The 20,437-nt window shown below is 35.6% G+C and overlaps 3 protein-coding genes across 5 annotated transcripts in view; 1 reads left to right on the forward strand and 2 right to left on the reverse strand.

The window, feature by feature from the left end:
- LOC126863461 (uncharacterized) overlaps positions 1-8,525 on the forward strand; it is a 27,493-nt gene extending 18,968 nt beyond the window's left edge. Inside the window, exons 6-9 of the mRNA XM_050613664.1 lie at positions 6,335-6,415; positions 6,696-7,070; positions 7,407-7,619; positions 7,702-8,525. Coding sequence (XP_050469621.1) covers positions 6,335-6,415; positions 6,696-7,070; positions 7,407-7,619; positions 7,702-8,034 — 1,002 coding nt within the window. The 3' untranslated portion in view covers positions 8,035-8,525. The remainder of the gene's footprint in view (positions 1-6,334; positions 6,416-6,695; positions 7,071-7,406; positions 7,620-7,701) is intronic.
- LOC126863448 (nuclear factor related to kappa-B-binding protein) lies at positions 8,373-15,270 on the reverse strand. Of its 2 annotated transcripts, none has more exons than XM_050613630.1 (11): positions 14,977-15,270; positions 13,928-14,176; positions 13,632-13,864; positions 13,281-13,546; positions 12,794-13,146; positions 11,283-12,705; positions 10,872-11,192; positions 10,605-10,794; positions 9,741-10,533; positions 9,344-9,652; positions 8,373-9,259 (listed from the first exon to the last, which is right to left on the reverse strand). In XM_050613630.1, exons 1-11 carry the CDS (start codon positions 14,980-14,982, stop codon positions 8,825-8,827), a joined length of 4,578 nt encoding a protein of 1,525 aa, XP_050469587.1. In that variant the 5' UTR covers positions 14,983-15,270; the 3' UTR covers positions 8,373-8,824. The 2 variants fall into 2 exon arrangements, with proteins under 2 accessions (XP_050469587.1, XP_050469586.1); XM_050613629.1 differs by having other exon boundaries at positions 9,344-9,655; positions 14,977-15,268.
- Positions 15,271-15,827: 557 nt separating this feature from the next.
- Positions 15,828-20,405, reverse strand: LOC126863460 (uncharacterized). Of its 2 annotated transcripts, none has more exons than XM_050613662.1 (14): positions 20,102-20,405; positions 19,623-19,847; positions 19,295-19,547; positions 19,075-19,213; positions 18,831-19,000; positions 18,390-18,761; positions 18,156-18,309; positions 18,016-18,079; positions 17,690-17,936; positions 17,509-17,604; positions 17,393-17,433; positions 17,255-17,327; positions 16,860-17,171; positions 15,828-16,789 (listed from the first exon to the last, which is right to left on the reverse strand). In XM_050613662.1, the coding sequence occupies exons 2-14, from the start codon at positions 19,836-19,838 to the stop codon at positions 16,227-16,229; spliced, it is 2,700 nt and encodes an 899-aa protein (XP_050469619.1). In that variant the 5' UTR covers positions 19,839-19,847; positions 20,102-20,405; the 3' UTR covers positions 15,828-16,226. The 2 variants fall into 2 exon arrangements, with proteins under 2 accessions (XP_050469619.1, XP_050469620.1); XM_050613663.1 differs by having other exon boundaries at positions 20,058-20,405.
- Between the last annotated feature and the right edge of the window lie 32 nt (positions 20,406-20,437).

Here is a 20,437-nt window from a genome sequence, read left to right on the forward strand (position 1 = left end):
AGCAGTGATCGAAAGTCTTTTCAGGACCGAATTATTCCTTCGATTGTGAAAAAATGTCTTCTTTATTAGTTTTGAATAATAAAAGAATATTTTTTCAGATGTTTTTGCAGAGGAGATATAATACACTAAATTTAGTACCATCTGACGTATTTATGGCTTGGCTAATTAATGACTTATTAAAATACAATATTGAATATACAAGGTGGTACGTAACCGATGGTACAATTGCGAGCAGAGTGATTCTACGAAGAATAACGATATGAAGATATAAAATAGAATTCTTTCATACGACGTTTCATTATCGAGAAAGTCGAGTTTGAGAATTTGACAAATATGCTTAAACTTGGCTGTATCCCGACAGGAGTTGAACGGAATGTGAAAATAAATTGAAAACGTGGAATACAATTTTCCTTGTATGATGCTTTCTTTTCGAGAAAGATAAATTTAAGAATGTAGCACGCACGCGTACCAAACCAGTTCTTAACGGAATACGTTGAAATATTATTTTCTGGAAAATGACGGCTCGAACGGAAAGATCTCATTTCACAATTTTGACTTATTTTCGCGCGTGTAATGATCTCCTGCTGATCGTTTATTCATATCCAGTCTGTATCTGGCCAAGTTCAAGTATACTTCGTAAATTTTGCAAACTCGATTTTCTCAGAAACGAAACGTCATATGCAAACATTTTATCCTATACTTTCGACTTCATCCTTCACGTACAATCAGCCAGTTGTATTCAAATCCTATCGCCAGTTTACGGGCCATCCTGCATACAACGTTGATCGTGAAAGGATTAAAATTATCCATAGAAACGATAAAAACGCAAAGCAAACGCTAGAGAACGTTGACTTCCGGCGAACCGTGTAGGCCCACCGACCTCTGGATCGCCCCAGCGTTTCGTCCACTCCTGATAATTACGCTAATGACGCTCGCGAACGTCAGTTAATTAGTCGATGACGCATTTCGATCGTCGTCGAGTCGGCTGTACTCTCCTCGAGTCGCCGCCGTGCTGAATTTGCGCCTCGAAACAAGAAAAAGTTGCTTGACTCGTCCGGTAACCGCTTACATCAACGAATTAAAAATCCACCCGTCTCTAGCGTTCGCGAATATTGTTCCTGGTCTCAGGAAACAGATTGCAATACCTTGACTCGAGATCGATATCGAGACGCTTTTACACCGTTGATTGTTTTTCGTGATTTACGATGATTCAACGTGCAGTGGTCAAGTATACGTAGGAGAAGATCTGTTATTCGTTGTTCATCGCTGGATCGGTAGATCGAAGTCTTAATCAGCAAAGAGAAGAATTAGTACACGATGATGCTTGTGAAAACGGAGTAATCTGGAAGAAGCAATTAAAGGAAAGAATTCTACATGTTTTTTAGTTGTATACTTGTGCACATATACTTACATATTCGTATACGTGTACTCAATAATAGATTATTAAAATCTATAAATAGAGTGTAATTATGCTGTTGGGAAGAAGTTGCAGACTCATCTGTTGTTCGTCGTTCGTTGGATTGAAATTTGAATCAAGAAATAGCGAAGCATTTGGAAGTGGAGGAACAGAGGAGGAAATTTAAGATTCTCGCCTACGATCGTCTGATGGATTACGTCATTCTGATTTACACTGTTAAGAAAGTGAAAACGCTGCGAAGCTACCTGTTGTTCATTCATCGTTCGACGAGTGCGTACGTTGGAATTTCCATCGACGAAGGGAAGAGTTAGTAGACGTTGATGCTCTTGAAAGTGGAGGGATCCGAAGGAAGTTAAGCGAAGAGATTTATTCTAAGAGAGATATTTTCACACGCTTGATAAATTATCAAAGGTATCTTGGTAATACGGTTTTAAGAACTTGAAGAAACTATTGAAGCTATCTAAGGATTTGGTGAACTGAAACACTCGAAGATTATTAAAAATCTTCTACGTTCTTTTTATAGATCCTGAAACACTTTTTTACCGAATTAACTTTGAACAGATACTTTGTAAGTTTGTGACGTTCCTCGCGAAGATCTACGAATGAGTCGAACGTGCTTGGATAAATAGAGAAGAAGAATTGGAGAACGATCGTTGCATCACGTATCCGTGAGAAAATAAGACCAATTATCGGACTAACAATCGGAGGTTTCATAGATTTGCGACCGGATGCGCCTTGAGGTTCGTGTGGATAATTTTCACCAGGTAATACGGTCCAGAGAAACGCCACTATAATTCCTCTTATGTAAGAGCTGATAGAGGCGAAGCACGTGCTCTCGATCCACTATCCTATCTCGACGTTCCAAGTAATCAACCAAGAAAGGTGATCTCCTAATGAATGATCTTCTTGCACATTAATTCGCATGAATATTAAAGGAATGGATAATGAATAAATCTGTGGTATTATTCAGATTGGTTATAAGTCAACTTTCATCGAATTTTTCAGGATTTCGTGTCTAATTTGAAAGAACAGCTTCAGCAAATGCTGAAGAATTAATGAGAGAAAAGATCTTTGGATTTCGAAGAATTCTATATTCATTTTGGAGAAGGAGCTTGTTACAGATATTTTCACAGAATTTCAAAGATTTTCAAGAAACCTTTGGTTTTTAAAAAAACTACAGATTCAATTTGGAAGCAACGTATCGCAAACATTTGAATTTTTTAAAATGTCAAGAATTCTAAAAGATTAATAAAGAGGAGAAATATCTTTAATCTTCAAACTATCGCACCTACTATACCTACGATACTTTGAAAGAGGAAACCTCCAGATATAGCTGTGGATTTCAAAGAATTTCCTATACAATCAATGCAAAAGAAAAATATCCGGATGTATCTTCGTAAACACTGTCATGAACGAATGGATCAATGAGAGAAAGAGGATGATCATCCATAATAAATTATCCGCGATTCTACAATAATTTCTTCCTCCGAGGGAACAGAAGCATGTGAGTAACGCGAGGAATCCGAAGCGGCACGGCGTTCCGCTTGCGTGAATGTATCACGACTGGAAAGCGTCACGTTTGCTTACAGTGATATTACATAATCGGTTGATTGTGGAACGTAAACGGCGACGATTACTCGTGAGATGCGTTGAAATTCGACAAACGTAGCCGTACGGTTATTTATCCACAGTGACTGGACTGTAAATCCTCTGTAAACAACTGTTTTCTTCGTTTAATAATTCCGCCTCTTCAGACACTGCCCTGTCACCTGATTGAATTAATTATGTGATTTATTTGCGTCATTAATTAATTACGTAGACTGCGTCATATGGTCGGTCGATGAAAAGTATTCTTAGAACTCGAAGGAGTCTCAGTTATATATGAAAGAGCAAGACGACAAGTATCGAAGCATAGATTAGCTAGATGCGAAGGATAAGAAGTTGGTGCAAAGGATACCGAAGGATGATAATTTTATAGAAAGTTTATAGATATACGTTAAAGCGTAACAGGAAACAATAGAAAATTGCAACTGTAATTTTCTTTCTCTTTTCGATTATAAACATAATTGTAATTGGTAGAAGTATAAAATTGCAAATAGACTTTATTCGATTGATTCGAGTGAAGGACGAATTGTTTCTGAAAGACTGAGGTGATTATCGAAGAAATATACAGAAGATAAATCTGTGTGTTTATAAATAACAATTGCCATGAACAAGTCTTCTTGAAGTTTATTATTATTGTAAACAATAAAGATTATTTCCTTGGAATCGTTCCAGGAATTCGCCAGAAACAGCAAAATACACTATATGATACTTCTATAAAATTGGAAACAAGTAGTCATTATTTTAAAAATAAGAGCTTGTTGCACTTCCTCGTGAGAGTCAACGAAACAGAGGTAGAAATCTATTAACAAAATCCTATTAAAAATCGATCAAAGAAATAGAGATTACCGAGAAGGACTAATTGAAACGAAGAAGAGCTGGAAATCTCGTTTAAAATTAATCTAGCATTAAATTGAAGAATAATTGGTGCATCGACCAGACGAAGAATTTCGTGTAACGGACAAGCAGTGGTATAAAAAAGTGGCACACGCATCGGCTCGCTTTCCAGCTCGCCTTCGTCTCGAGGAAGAGGCCACAACGTGGGTGGACGACGGGGCTACCAGTCGATCCAGGTGTTTCGATTCGACCGCAGCTCGTGATTAAGATAATTACCGTTATCGAATCGCTTGCCAATTAACCGAGGGCCGCGTGGCACGATTCGATCGCCCTGAGGAACGATCATCATGGGCGCGTTCGTCATCGTCGTGACGCGCGGAATAGAGACTGGCTAAAAAAGAGAGAAAGTGTCTCGATGATTACCAGTTATATCGGGGATAATCACTGACCGTCGAAACGTTTTTTATTTCAGTGAATTCTACAGACTCGAAGAAAATCACTAAGACACTGGCAAATGTATCATCTCTTCTCGAGGTTCCTTTAAATTAGACGAGAATTCGCAGAGAATTTTGAATTAAAGAATTCGAATAAAATTCTTAATTGAGGGAAGATTCGAAGGAAGTTGTAGGGGACAATTTTTCAGAATTTTTGGATTTTCTCGCAGGAATTTTTTAAAAGAAGAATATTACACTTTTTGAGGTTGAAGAAAAAGTGTCCAACTAAAAAGACCCTTGAGAAGGAGCCTTCTTAATAGAGGATTCTTAATTAAGGGAAGATTTGAAGGAAGTTGTAGAGGACAATCTTTCAGAATTTTTGGATTTTCTCGCTGGAATTTTTTAAAAGAAGAATATTACACTTTTTGAGGTTGAAGAAAAAGTGTCCAACTAAAAAGACCCTTGAGAAAGAACCTTCTTAATAGAGAATTCTTAATTAAGGGAAGATTTGAAGGAAGTTGTAGAGGACAATCTTTCAGAATTTTTGGATTTTCTCGCAGGAATTTTTTAAAAGAAGAATATTACACTTTTTGAGGTTGAAGAAAAAATAACCTTATAGAACCGTATAGAAAACCTTATAGAAAGAGTTGCTATATCTTTGAGGAATTCAAAGAAAAATTCTAAGCAGAATTAGAAGATTCGCCCGAAAGATTTTAGATTTCTCAAGAAGAGTTATCCTTGAAAGTGTTTGAAAAGAAGCTGCGAGTTAATGAAATATTTAAAAAGACGACGTTCCAAAGCAAAAAAGAAGAAAGGTATGACGAGGTAAAAGGTTCCTTGAATGAAGGCGTGAAAGCCTCCTCCGAGAATTTCCATTGACGCGCGATTCATTAGCATCCAATTCGGGATTCGAAGAACTGGGACACGTCGCTGTTTACGTCCAACCATCGCTCCGCTGCGGAATTGTCCCTCTGACAATACGACAGAACCATGAATCTCTTCAAAGTCAGTATCCACCGTACACCTCTATCGCGTTACACCTTCGAAACAATTTATTTCGGTGAGGCATCAACTATTTCTACATAGAAAGATTTAGAAGATATCGCAGGAAGATTTCTTACATTAAATAAATTCTTCGTCGTCGTTGATAATTGATTTAATTAAAGATGCAAAAGACTTACGACAGAATAACGATACCAAAGATAGTGATCTGCTCAAAATCGACACTGGAAGATTGCATGGAACCTGAAGAATGCGACAGGAAGTCCTTAATTCAGAGGAAGATGATGAGGTCAAGGAGTAGAAGACATTCGAGGCGATTCTCTTCGAGCATCGCCGAGCGTCGCTCACCTTCCTCTTCTAGAAGTCCATCACCTTCGTACTTACTTTCTCAGTCTCAAGAACAGACTCATAATGAAGAGAAATCCGAGGATAATTATGATAACCAGGATTTTGAGAAGGATAAGTTGGGTCAGCTGGAAGTTAAGACTGATAGTTACAAGGAAGTTGATAAAAATGATGAAAAGAAAGAAAACTGTATAGTTGAGAGACTACAAAATGGTAGCCTTGTTGAATGCGAAGATAATGGGAAAAGTGATTTGAAATTGGAAGGAAATAAACGAGATAAATCCTTGAGAAGCAACGGGGTTGAGGATCATAAAAGGAGTTCCAAGTGTAACAAGTGCATTAAAGGTCAGAGTAATAGGGAAGAGACTTGTTTGGAGAATTGTTCAGGATACCAGCAGTATTTGAGGCTGCTAGAGGTGCCTCAGATTAACTTGGAATGGGGAGAAGGCAGTGGTGACGATTTGAGCTCTGAATGGGATTCTGATCACACGGATAGGTCAAATGAGAAAAAGACGTCGAAGGTAACGACGGGAAACTGTGTTCTTCCAGATATACTAAATGTTTCTTTCTATTACTGAACAATAAAGTCTCCTTGGAATCGATATTTGGGTTAAAGTTGAAACTTGATTTTAATATTAGTGATGATGGAAGAGATAAGAGAGCTTTTTGATGAGATTCTCGTTTAATTTTGTTTCAGTCGTCAGGATGGAGAAAACTTAGGAATATAGTTCACTGGACACCTTTTTTCCAAACCTACAAGAAACAACGGTATCCATGGGTAAGTAAGTTATTTCTATTTTTTAAGTTCTTTGAAAGAAATTAAAATACTTCAAAATTGGTATCAGATATTGGTTGAAACATGAAAGTTATCAGTTAATATTAAAAAACTGAAACTAAATAAAATTTACTCAATTCATCAATTTATCTTATGGCCTTTTGCCAGAAAAGAAACTCATAAATTAATATTTTAAATAACAATTCTGATATGAAATTCTACTAGTAAATAGTACAATTAGTGTTAAAAAGTTTATAATAGAAAATTTTGCTATTAATTTTAGGTCCAACTAGCGGGTCATCAAGGAAACTTCAGAGCGGGGCCCACTCCAGGGACGATTCTAAAGAAACTCTGCCCTCAGGAAGAAGCTTGCTTTCGTCTGTTAATGAACGACGTATTGAGGCCGTACGTTCCAGAGTTCAAAGGTGTTTTAGATGTAAACGATACAGAAGAAGGGAATGTCGAGGAGCATGATGCAGGCGAAACACATCCAAAGGATGGTAATGGTGACAATGTGACTAAGAGGATCGTAGTGTCCTCTTACTTGCAGCTGCAAGATCTTCTCGGAGACTTTGAACATCCTTGTGTGATGGATTGCAAAGTTGGAGTCAGGACGTATTTGGAATCGGAACTTGCGAAAGCCAAAGAAAGACCTAAGGTATGATATTAATTTAATATGAATTAACATCGAATAATATTGTAAGTAAAGTTTCAAAGTTCGATCGATAAACTAAAACTTTCCCTGAATTACCTAATTTTTTATACTTTACATACTTTTTCTTAACTTTGCTATTCAATATAAATATAAATATTTGATATAATTTTTCTATCTTTTGTTTATTCCACAACTTTTATAAATAAAGCACTTGAAAAACAAGGAAGATATCTGAACGATCAATGAAAATATGAAGAAGTGAGGAGAATAGCAGGACCAGGGTTCTTCAATTCTTGAAACTCAATTTCAATTTTTCAAATCTTTAATTTTTCCATGTAGTTACGAAAAGACATGTACGAGAAAATGATACAAGTGGACCCATCTGCACCAAGTGCTGAGGAACGTCGAGTGCAAGGAGTCACAAAACCAAGATACATGGTCTGGCGTGAAACGATTTCCAGTACAGCTACGTTAGGCTTCCGCGTAGAAGGTATTAAACTTGCTCATGGAGGTTCGTCGAAAGACTTCAAAACGACGAGGACTCGGGAACAGGTTTGTCGATAGCTTACCAATGAATTAAGTTGATAGATCATAATAGTAATCTGATTTTAAAATCGGCTTTTTAATTAATTAGGTTACGGAGGCGCTGAGACGTTTCGTGGAAGGCTATCAACACGCTGTACCCAAGTATATCCAACGTCTAAAGGCGATTAGAACTACGCTGAAAGCATCGCCGTTCTTTGCCTCGCATGAAGTTGTCGGGTCTAGCTTGTTGTTCGTTCACGATACCAAAAATGCTGGCATTTGGATGATTGATTTTGCTAAAACGTTACCTCTACCACAACATTTGCCAAGGATTTGTCACGATGCCGAGTGGAAAGTCGGAAATCATGAAGATGGATACTTGATAGGTGTGAACAATCTAATAGACATATTCCAAGATATATGGAACTCCGAGGAAACATAATTATATGGACCATTTCTTTTGGAAATAAGTTGACACTACAGCGAAGAGGATATTGAGTTAAACGAACATCATGCACTCTTAACTTTGTGAACATAAATGCGCCTTTTGTTCAGGTGCTTTTTCTTCTGTATCTTTTTCTATGAATCTATACTTCGTATTTCGTGAAATTTTGTACATAGATCAATGACTTTTGTAATGATGTCTTTCGTATGATATCCTCTTACCAGAAAACGGACCAAAGACGCGGTGGCTATTGCTGCCTAGGTATTTCATAATTAAATTTTCCTACAACGTAGAGACGATGCACAAAGAGAACTTGTAAAATATAATTTAAATGATACCGTTATGTAATAAGTTTTATTTATGTATTACATGCAACGCTGCAAGAATCTTCTTGATACAAGAGAACGAAGAAACGGTGGTTTTGTATTTAAAATCGTACCATGCATTTGTAAATAATTCGACACTTAATATAAAAAAATCTTCACGACCGCGTGTGTTTTCATTTTAAATGTCCTGATATAGCATTGTGCCTTGATCCCGATCAACCTGTCGAAAAAACTGCACGATTTTCTTTTTTTCATTTTACCTGACCTAAAATATAGTACATAACATAACGCAATTCTATGTATAAGCTTTACTGATCTATTACGCTTTTCGTTTCTTCTTCATTTTTTACGTTTTGTTTTTATACATATAAATCGTGTGTTCGTCAGAAAATTCAGAATTATAAGAGATTAAAATAAGTTGGAACGAGGATAAATGAAAAAAGACAGCGACATCAATTTTGTCAAGGTGTACTGTAGGTGTTATTTCTCGGTGGTTGCGTCTGAATAGTCTGCTGTTGATTTCCCGTCGATTGAGACGAAGTTATGGTAGTTGGAGCAATAACTCGCGCGTAGACTGCTGCACCCGTAGTTTTCAATCCGGCAGGAGTCGGTATCACCTTCAAACCGTGCAACGTTTTGATGTTAAGTAACTGACTCGGTAAAATGATAGGTTGCTGCTGTGTCTGTTGCGATGATTGTTGCTTTCCAAGTACTACGCTTCCACCGCTGCTCACTCCAACTCCTACGTTTTTGTTACCACTTGCTAAAACTATTGGCTTGCCAGCCAACTGAGCTGTCACCATCCGAACGGTTTGTGCTTGCTGTGTCTGTTGTTGTTGCTGCGTACTGGCTATGATCTTCGACTGACCTGAAGAAGTCTGCGCTTGCGATACTACCTAAACACCACATTGAAAATGTTCCATAAAAATTTAATTTAGAATTAAAATTAGAAATTATAAAAATTTAAATTGAGAGTATACCTGATACTGAGTTTGTATGACCTGCTTCCCTTGTCTGTTGAGTTGATTAGCGTGGCCAGTTGTGGTCGCCAACTTCAATCCTTTCTGAGCAAGGAGATTTTCCACCGAGATAAGCTGGCCACTACCAGAACTGGTTAGAACCTTCGCCAATATCTTCTGCTGTTGTTGCTGATGCGGTGACTGTTGAATCTGTACTGCGATTGGTTTCCCTCCTATCTGCGCAATTATGCGTTGCATACCAGATGTTTGTAGCGATTGTTGTTGATTGGTAACAACTCTCTGTTGGATTTGTTGTTGCTGTTGTTGTTGCTGCTAAAGTTACATGAATATATTAAATCGTTAAAGCTATTAATAGTTATTAAAATAAAAAATGATGACCTACTTGAACAATTCGTACCTTTAATTGTTGCTGTTGTATTTGTTGTGATTGATTACTGGATGGCGATGATTGTTTAATAAATATTGTCTGACCCTGAAGTCCATGACTCGTAAGAAGCGACTTGATCTGTCCAGAACTGACCAATTTTATTTGAGAAGCTAACAATGTCTTTCCAGGTAGTACATGTTGTTGTTGAGATTGTTGCTGTTTTATATTAGCAGTTTGCAAGATACTTTTTCCCGCTTGATTAGTCACTATTGTTTGTTGTTGTTGTTGTGTTTGTTGCGATTGTTGTTGTTGTTGTTGTTGACTTGGTACTTTAGTAGGAGGCAATATAGTGGTTAAATTGGTGGTTACATTTGTTACATTAGAAGCACTGCTGGCTACTACAGGCTGTGCAGAATGTAGCACAGAATGTCCAGATAATCTAATAGTTTGTAGACCAGCGGATGTTGATACTTGAATTTGATGATGCGGAAAATGCTGCTGATTCGATTGTAGTAAACTTTGAGCACTTGTTTTTACAACAGCGACCGGTTTTCCACCGATGTTCGCTGCCTTCTTCGCTGGAACGTTTGTAGTGATTTGTGGTTTTACGTCACTAGTTGTTACATCCTTTTCTACGGTAATGGTACTAATAGAAGTAGAAGACGTAGGTAGAGACGTAACCGGAACAGTGGTACCTGACATAGAAATTACTGAAGTCGCTGGCGTACTGATTGTTGTCACTACGTTTGTGACCACAGCCGATTGTTCTGTTGTAGCGGAATGATCATTGATATTTTTCTCCTCGGTTTTCTTCTGCTCTTTTCTGTAAAAAGAAAAGCGTACAATCGATATGCTGTTCAAAACATTTTTCACACGATAAAATTTGATATTTACCTCGAAATAACAGGTTGAGTAGTGGATGTGGCCTTTCTTTCTTTTTTAGGTGTAGTTTCTTTACTGTTATTAGGAGATTGTTCTTTATTAACATTAGCCGGTTTTATGACTGGAGGAAGTGCCTTTCGAGACATACTGCCACCATTCTTCTTATTCTTTGCAACACCTTGTAGTTGTTGATGATACATTTCTATAAGAGAAGAAAATGTATGACGTCATCTATGAAATATATAACATAAGAATAATACATTTCAATAAGGTACAAACCAAATTCTGATTCTGAACGAGCTCGATGAAGGTATAGCCATTCCTTGCGTCGTGGGTAATATCGTACACAGGGATCTGTTTCGTAGTGCAATCTGTCCAAAGCTCCAGATACGACAGAATGTAAGTATCCTTCCTTATCATCACTTTCTGTCTGTTCCCTAATGTACTGAGAATCTTTTAGTAGCTGACAGATGTCAGCCCGAGTTCCTTCACCATTGGGAAGCCTTGCAGTAGCGTCTCTGACTAAAGCTAAGATAGTCACAAAGTTTGGCCGATCTGCTACCAACAACGAATGTCCACGAGCTTTGGTCAAACCAGAAGCTGTTATACGAATTAAATATAATATAAATAATAATTTCTTTAATTATACACATATATCTTTTTTATAAAAGATTGTATAATCAAACATACCAACATTGTGTTGATAAATGCCTTTCACCGGACCTACGACGGAGGCATAACCGTGCATTCTATATGTAAATGCTTTATGAGGAGCAGCATAACGCATACGTTCCTGCCTCCTAAATTCTTCTCGTTCTTCCACCGTGGATGGTCGAACCTTCCATTCTGTGGGCCACAGAGCACGAGGTGGCTCCCATTCTGCGACAGTATTGATAGATCCACCATCGACACTGATCGATTCTATCGCTGGACTACTATCTCTGCCGCTCGAATTTACATTTCCACTTCCAGAATTACTGTTAACGTTGCTGTTACTAGCTTGAGGCACTTGATTTTGTTGCTTCACAGCTACTGGAGAGCAAGTGGAGATTGCAGACGGTAGACCTAGTGAATCTTTGTGCATTAAGAACTTCGCACATAAGTCCGACAGACGAGAGTCTGAGTCTCGTCCAGCTCCGATCCATGCGTAGACTCCATTTCCCTTGTTTTCTAAATAGGGAACAAGTTCTGATTCTCTTTCTTGTCGGTCACCGATCTCTTGAGAGTAAGTGAGTTCCCCAGCAAGAAATCCTAAAGCCAATGGAACCAACGCTGGCCAAGAGGATGCCAGAGAATACCAATCATTTAATGGTGAAATGGGGTTTCCTTGCCACTGAGTAATAGCATCCCTCATTTCTCCTGTGCTCATTCTGTATTCACCTTTTGAGGTAAATGCATCTCTTAATAGCGAGAAGAAACAAGCATGTGTCTCCTGCATTAATTCTGCCCCATTATTAATGTCGATAGCGTCTTCATTAGATGGAACAGCGATTTCTTTATCTGGTATCGATATAACTCCTTCATCTTCGCACTTCACATCATCCAATATATCAATTCCATCGTCGAGTTGTATTGGAAGCTGCATCATGTCGATGCTATCCAAATCAAGCTCTTTCTTATCGTTTTCCTCTTCTTCTTCTGTTTCTAACGGGGCGTCTTCGTTCACTCCCGTACTTAGTTCCGTTTTTATGTCATCGTACTCCATGTCTTCCACCTCTTTCTTTATTTCTGGCGTAACTATCATGGAAGATTTGCTAACCTTCGGTGTAATGGGACTTAACTTCTTTTTGGACATCTGATGCATCTCGTATGCATCTATGGGTTCTGACTTAATTGGCGTTAACATTCTATGATCTATATCCAATGTATTGGAATGTCTGTTTTCATCCGTCGTATGAGAATAATCACTGTTATCACTCTCGTGTTTTATCGAATTAGAATTCGTTAATCTTGGCGTCGGTGGACAAAGTGGAGATTGCTCCAATTTCATACGTTTCTTCGCTGGTGTGATACGTATGGTAGGGCCAACTGATATTTTGTGCTTCTGTCCAATTTGTGCTCTTTGAGTTAAGTCAGCAAGAGCGATACCTTGTGTATTTAATTCCGGATGAACCTAAAAAAATATGATGAACATTAGTACCCTAATATGATTGAATTTCTTATTCACACAACTTAATTTCTTAAAAAATTATTTCACGTACATCACGCCGAGCTCTTCTCTTTTTATGTTCAAGTAACATTTCGCGATACGTATCCTCGGTCTGTTCGCGAATAAATAGAGACCTATTCGTGGCATATTCCGCTCGTTGCAGCGTGGAGAAAACAGGTCGAATAAACTCATCCACGTGATCTAATTGCAAACCCCGAATGGACAATCCTTGAACTCCAACCAAAGTGCGTCTCTTCTTCTTCTGCTTAGCGCCGGACATTTGATAGTGCGGATAGTTCTCTTCATTCTCGGACGTTGTGTCGGCCGCTAACTTTGCGCTCGCTCCGAGCTCTGTCCTCAGTGCATTCAGTTCCTCCAAATAGCGCAGTTGCGTTTTTTCTTCAACTGTCAGTTCATTGCTTGTTAGTATTGTCCCTCGGAAGTTACTACATACTTCTCTGCCAAACGGCTGGAGTGTGGGGGAAGTATAAACAGCCAGAAAATTTTTTACAATCAATCACAGCAGAAGCTTAACTTACCCATAGCAGGTTTTGGTTTCCTCCATTGGACCTTTGACACCGTGCGTTGCGCTGGTTGACAAAAACCTTGCTTATACGCGTTAGACAGCAAACTTTCTCTAGATTTCAGTAATTGACTGGCTAGTTCATAAGATCTTTTCCGTTCCTCGAATAGTAATCTTCTCTGCTGTGCCTTACGGACTAAGCTACACATTCTTCTAATATCTGGGCGGTAATGACCAGCAGATAGATGACTGTGAAATGCATCCAAAGGTGCTACACCAAATCTGATATAAATAAATATAAAAACAATATTATAAAAAAGATAGATTTCTTTCAAAAAATTACTGGAAATAATTAGTTGCATCTAACCTGTGATTTTCACGTTCGAATAACATACGCAATGTTTTCTCTGTTTCAGCTTCTACATCGCAGTCTTTTGGGAAAGCTGGTAAAAGGTTGCAAAGAGCTTCTCTTTGATTTTCGGTAAGGCATTCGTTCCAAATATAAGGATAATCCAGAAATTCCTTGAAAACAGCTACATGTTCGCAAAGATCTTGTGGTAATTTTATCTTAGTGTTTACAGCAATACATGTTTCCCATTTCTAGAAACGAAATTTTTGTTAACAAAAATGTATTTCCATAAAATATGAAATTTCAGACAGCACCAAAGTATCTGGACTCTCCGCTTTGACAGAGTATTCTGTGTTCTCATTTTCATCTTCATCTTCTTCGCCAGAACTATGACTTTCACTGCCACTTGTGCCATGTTCTTCTCCACTATCATCTCCGCTATCAGTTGAAGTACTACTTCCACTTATACTGCTACTACTACTGTTACTTCTAGATCCATGAGAAGATGCATCATCTTCATCTTCTTCGGCTCCACTATCACCACCAGCTGAACATTCATCCACCTATAATCACAATATATGTACAAAAATACATAGCAGAATAAACATCAAGAAGAAACCACATAATTTTACTAGTATATTTGGTAGCTTAATCTGAACTAAACAGATCATATTATTCTATAAATATAAATTTATTTGATATTTTAATGATTCTTGCCATTTCTTTCTAGAAATTTCATTTCCGATGCTGTCACTTGTAATACATGTTATTTGTATTAGTCATGCATATGTATCTAAAATCAGACTAAGCATCATAAACACTCTGCCGTTTATCTTTAGTTTGCATTTTATATGGTACTTGGTAGAATAAACGATTATTTGGAAAACGAATGAAACAATATAGCATGTAAAACTTTTTTGATTGACAATGATCTATCAAACATATTAGTAAAGTTATTCATTAAAGTTCTCCCAAGACATCCTGTGTCCTTTATAAAATTAAATGATTTTCAAAGACAATTATGAAAAATCTAATTTATCGCGCTACATTCTATGTCACAATGAATACACAAAAATTAAAAAATACAATATGAACGTGATTATTATTTAATCAAAGATAAGAAAACAATCACCATATAATAGCAAATAACACGTCAGGAGAACATGCGTGTATTCGACGATTAATTATTTAATTTACTAATTATCTAATTAGAAGAACTGAAATAACGAATATACCAGGAACAACAATGAATGTTTTCTTTTTCAGGAGTAACATGACACAGGGTATGTACATTGCGTTTCCAGAGGATACAGTGTTATCGATCATACGGACATAAATTTCGAAATAATTAATCGTAACCAACCTCCATTCTTTTCAGTTTCTGCGCTTGCTCTCCTCTTGTCTTCCAAGTTCTGCAGTTCCTACGAAAATAGCAAATCCTCGCGGCTAACGATAATTCACGAAACAGAAATAACGAACCGAGGATAAATCTGTCAACGTTGTTACGATACGAGAAATCCTTCGAACGAGTGAATATTAAGTAATTTCGCTATTCACCGTTTGACCTGTCACAGCTACTGCACTCCTACTCTTCCAACAAATTTTAGTCATGGCGTGGAATACAGCGAACAGAACCACGGTGTTTGTATATTGAAAGATCTCGAGCGCGCACCTTCTTCACCGGTTTAGAACTGTACCCATTCGATGGTAGAGATTTTAAGACTGATCCGAAAGCAATTAACTCTTACAAATAATAATAAAAGGACCAAGAAAAAGAGAGATTATAAATCTTTTTTATTAAATCAATTACAAATATTTATTATATTTCTTCTACGTTAAATATAAAATTGAGTATTCGAAGTGAAACAAAAGCACTTCTAGGGACATTTGTTCATTACGTATGATTAGTTGGCAGCAACGCAGGAGGACGAAATTTAATTCAAATTTAATAACGATCGAATAACAATTAGAATTTTATTTCACGGAAATGGAAAGATAAATGTTCATTTTTTATTGTATTGCTTTTTATTAGGGAAAATATTGTTTTAACAAATGAAGTATAGAAGTATGAACGGCCAAATATATTAATGAACTAGAACGTCACCTGCATAAAATTTCAGAAACTGTTATTTGAGCGGCTTATGTACCGTAACAAGGCTATGCCAAATGAAGAATGTAATGAATGTTATTATACAGGTATTGCAACTACCAATATCGAAGATAAATAATTTATACTATCATTTTTTAATGATATAATCTATCACGAAAGCTACATCGAAATTAAACTTGTACTGTAATTTGTAATACTATATACGTACTATATTTCTTAATAGTTCGTAAAACTCTTTTTATAATATATCTTTATGTACCTAAACGTGTTAATGATATTGATCATACAGTTAACAATGACTTATTAAGATTATGCAGTTATGTCTTATCTTCGCGTTTAATCCTAGCTTAATTTAGAACTACATAAAACTATAAGTTATATAGAAATAATAAGAACTTTTTTACATATATACCTTCACAGAATCTGACGAATCGTTTCATATGCAAGAACACTGGTTAACGAAAACCTAGTTTTATGATATATGTAGTAACTGCAAAATACTTTTAAGAAGGAACGTTTTGATTAGCATTTTGTACTACTCCGGTGCAAGTTGTTTCCGCTGGTACAGATAAAACTGGTGCATACTGCATATAATGTGGTTGACCAGCAACAGCATACCAGTGTTCAGGTATATTTTGTGGAGGTATATTATATGGGGTTGGCGGAGGGCATAAGTACGGCGGGCATAGGCCAGAATAAGCTTGTGCGTAATCTATTCCAGGACACAGATGCGGCGAGAACGGCTGCACATTGTTGTTGTCATGTATATCAGAATGTGATAAGCACGGGATTGGTATAAAACTTGGATTAAGGGAATAGTAAGGATTTGCGAATGCTTCCGCTTCATTGCCATAATACGGCAGTCCGGAATACATGCCTTGTTGCATGTAAGACGCTTGATAAGTATTCATTGCATTTGCAGGAGTGTGTAGCTGCTGATGTATTGATTGTGAAGGTTGAACATTCATACTATCTTCTTTTGCATCTCTATCCAATTTGGAAAGTTTAGAGTTTGATCCGTTGCTTGAATACTGATTAGAAAAATGCGAAGCAGATCGATGTCGATCTATATAAAAGACAAGTATTTATTAAAATTGTGCATACGGATATAATTATTCAAACTGTCTATTACTTACTCTCTGAATTTTTCTTATATCGTGGACCTAATCCATTTCTATTTAAACGAGAAGATTCCTTATTTGCATATTCTAATTTATTATCGCGAGACGAATACGATGTTTCTTTCCCATCATTTCCTCTTTGAACTTCAGTCTTCTGAATCTGTGTATTTTTGATATCATTTACGTATCTATTTTCGTTTTCTTGGTACAGTGATTGAGTGCCAATTTCTTTCTGATCATTGTTAGGCTCTTTCTTTTGTTGCGTAAGTGTACAATCTTGGATCATATTCGTGATATTTGTAATTTCTTCTTCATTCGGAGATGCACCTTTTCAATTGACAAATGAATAAATATAAGGTTAATATAATAAGTAAGATTAATATAATATAAAAAATATAGAGATAACATACCTTGATACCACTGTCCAAAATCAGGCGACTGTACATTTGTTAAATAATTCCAATTAGCACCACCACGAAAATACTACAAAATAGTTTGAAATAAATAAATATATAGCTGCGAATTAGTTTGTAACAATTGATCCTTACCTCTAATCCTAAATTGTAAAAAAATCTCAATGTGAATGGATCTACAGGAATGCAAAAAAGGTTATTTATGAAATTCATTATCAAGTTATGTATATAAAAGTAATTTGCACAATTACCTGATAGCGGCAAATCACTACCATTTACATCAATACTTTTTTGTACAGAACAATTAATAGAACGTAGCATATGATCTATTTGAGCATTAGAATCTCCTGAAATATTAAAAAAAAACATAAACAATTCACGACATAGAAATAACAATGATAATTTAAGTAAGTTTTGTCTTTAATTACATACCAGCATATGGTGTGTAATATATATCTTTCTGCATCTTTTGTTTAGAATACGAGTTAAAACTGACATTATTATCATTATTCGTTGCACTATCAGATTTTGAATTTCTTATACAATTATTTTCGGAGTTTTTATGCGAGAATGAATCTTTTTCTTTACGTTCTTTATTATTTTCTTGCCTTCCGATATCTATTGTAGAAGACTGAGTGTTATCCAGAACCATTTTTGTAGGAAACATTTCAACAGAATTCTATAAAAGAAAATATTTTGCTATAATAATTTACACGCATTTGGATTTTACAATAATTAAACAATTTTTTATAGCTTACATCAATTGAGTAATTAGCACACTTATCCATTGAATAATTCTCATATTCTTGATGATCCACTTTTCTACAATAAAATAGAGACTTGTAATACAGAAGAAAAAGATAGATTTATTAAATAATTATCATGATAAGATACTTACAATGATCCTTCCTTCCACTGAAAATTATTCTCATTAATATCACTGACAATATTATCATTATTTTCATTTTTATCAATATTATTTGATAAAATGTTCATATTAGAGTCTTTAGTTTTACGCGATGATGCACTGCATGCTTTTCTCCATTTTTGATCTATTACAATACAGAATAAATATTTACAAAAAATATAAAAATTTGTTTCTAATACGTTTAATTCATTTCTAAGTACTAACTTGAATCTAAGAGTAGATTCTTTTTGCAAACTGGTAGCCAATTGGCCTGTTTATTTTTCTTTAGGGGTAATGGTTTAAGAGCTGAATATGGCACAATCCTTTTTTCTCCTAACTCTTCAATAAAGACTAATACAGGTCCCTGACTTTTACCCATTTCTTGAATATGTCCATAGTAAAATATGGGATCACTGCTTTTCTTTTGCAATATTTTTGTATCATTATCATTAACATCCTTTCCAAGAGAAGACACATAAATGCTATTATTATTGGTTTTGTCAAAATCTTCCTCATTAAAGTCCACTTGTACCAAACATTTGCCACCAATTTGGAGTTCATGACTATTGTGCCTAGTCCATCCTGCATTTTTCACTTCTAAAATACGATTTATTTTCTTCTTTTAATGAAATTATGATATTTTTAGTACAAATCAATTTTTGTTACCTCTTCTAATTTCATGCCATATATCAAAGTCAGTATTACGATAGATATTGGGATCAAGAGCTTTAGCAATTCTATAAGGAAAAGGTGGTATATTTTTTATTATGGCCCGTGCATCATCAACCTCATCAGTTCCATTGTCAATTTTATTATATATCTCTGCAGCTAATTGGCTAAACATAAATAAATTGAATCTACAATAACATTTTGAACCATGTATTAATGACATAATTATTATTTGACTTACTCTCGGATCTCTAGATTGCCTTTAAGGAAAAACTTATCATGTCTAAATGTAGCTGTTCTATCATGTAACATTTTATGAACAGTACCCTCTATATTGGCCATTTGAAAAACATCTTTATATAACACTTGATAGACAATAGCTACAAATAATTTATAAAATGTTTATAATTTATATTTATATTATAAATAAAAAAATATTAAAAATCTAATAGAACACATACATTGACAAAAAGCAGCGTTTGCAACAAAATCCTTTGTATAAATACTTTCATACTGTTTTTGTGGTGTATGGCATAAATATATTATATCCTTAAAACCATTATTTGTAACATTATGATTCGCTTGCTTTTGACTACTAAATATAATGAATTCTCTTTTATAAAGTAATGACATAGCTTGGATTTCAGTCATGCCACCCCATTCCGTAAAACATATCATTTGTTCTAAATAATCTTCAAATGGAATCGATATACCCTACAAAAGAATACGTATTAACTAAAATGTTTATATAGATATTAATTAAGAATTAACCAAATACAGCATATCCACCTCCGAAAATAAATGTTTTGTTTTTCTCATGAACTCCACACATTCTTTTCTTACTCTTATATGATAGTGTTGTGTCAAGTAAACTTGTTCGCTAACTGCTCTGAACAAGCAAGTTGGATCTCTAGGTGCATGTTTCCTGAAATATCCTTCATTTTGTAACCATTCATCAATAGGTTCTTGCGTACGTTTCAATGGTTTTCTAGGAGATATTTCCATCTTATATCACTAAAAGAAATAATGAAACTGTTTTTCTTTTTTATTAAAAATACGAATTACGCGTATTTTCGTTAAACATAACAAAGTAATAATCGTAAGTGGCCGTCTAAATATTGCGAAATTCTAAAGATTTTTTTTTTATCAACTCATGATAATAACTTCCATTATTGGGAAAGTACGAAAAGATGTTTTTGTCTATCGTTAATCATGAATACTTACTGTGGAAATAAAAGACAAAAAGTTAGTTGTAAACAGAATTGTACCTGTTTGAAGAGAAATAATTAATAGGTCGAGGAATTTCTTCGATTCGAGATTATCGAGCCACACAAAAATTTTTTAAATCGTACAACGTAACTGTTACTTTGCAATTATCGTCGTAGCATGGCTAACAAAGGACTAGCAACAGGTTCTCTTCATTAGCTTCCTATTAAGATAGATTTCTCTAAGACTATTGGACGAAAAGATCTTTTCAACCAATCATAATCTTTCATTTGGCACTTTTGGTTGTGTTTATATTTCCAAAGGACCTTTAGTGAACACATTTCCTTTGTTTGTATTTTCGCGCGACGGTTCGAAAGGAGTATTTTCCAAGATACATT

Source organism: Bombus huntii, chromosome 3 (assembly GCF_024542735.1).
Source record: "Bombus huntii isolate Logan2020A chromosome 3, iyBomHunt1.1, whole genome shotgun sequence".
Lineage (NCBI taxonomy): Eukaryota > Metazoa > Arthropoda > Insecta > Hymenoptera > Apidae > Bombus > Bombus huntii.

Bases quoted from the DNA above. Each gene is read 5' to 3' on its own strand.
- LOC126863460 (XM_050613662.1), bottom strand. From the start codon at position 19,838: ATGGAAATATCTCCTAGAAAACCATTGAAACGTACGCAAGAACCTATT. The intron at 19,001-19,074 runs GTAAGTCAAATA...ATTTATGTTTAG, and splicing joins GGCAATCTAGAGATCCGAGA to CCAATTAGCTGCAGAGATAT. The intron at 16,790-16,859 runs GTAAGTAATAGA...TCTTTTATATAG, and splicing joins ATATAAGAAAAATTCAGAGA to ATCGACATCGATCTGCTTCG.
- LOC126863448 (XM_050613629.1), bottom strand. The intron at 13,547-13,631 runs GTTAGATGCAAC...TATTTATATCAG, and splicing joins TTCGAACGTGAAAATCACAG to ATTTGGTGTAGCACCTTTGG. The intron at 9,656-9,740 runs GTACGAATTGTT...ATGTAACTTTAG, and splicing joins TACAACAGCAACAATTAAAG to CAGCAACAACAACAGCAACA.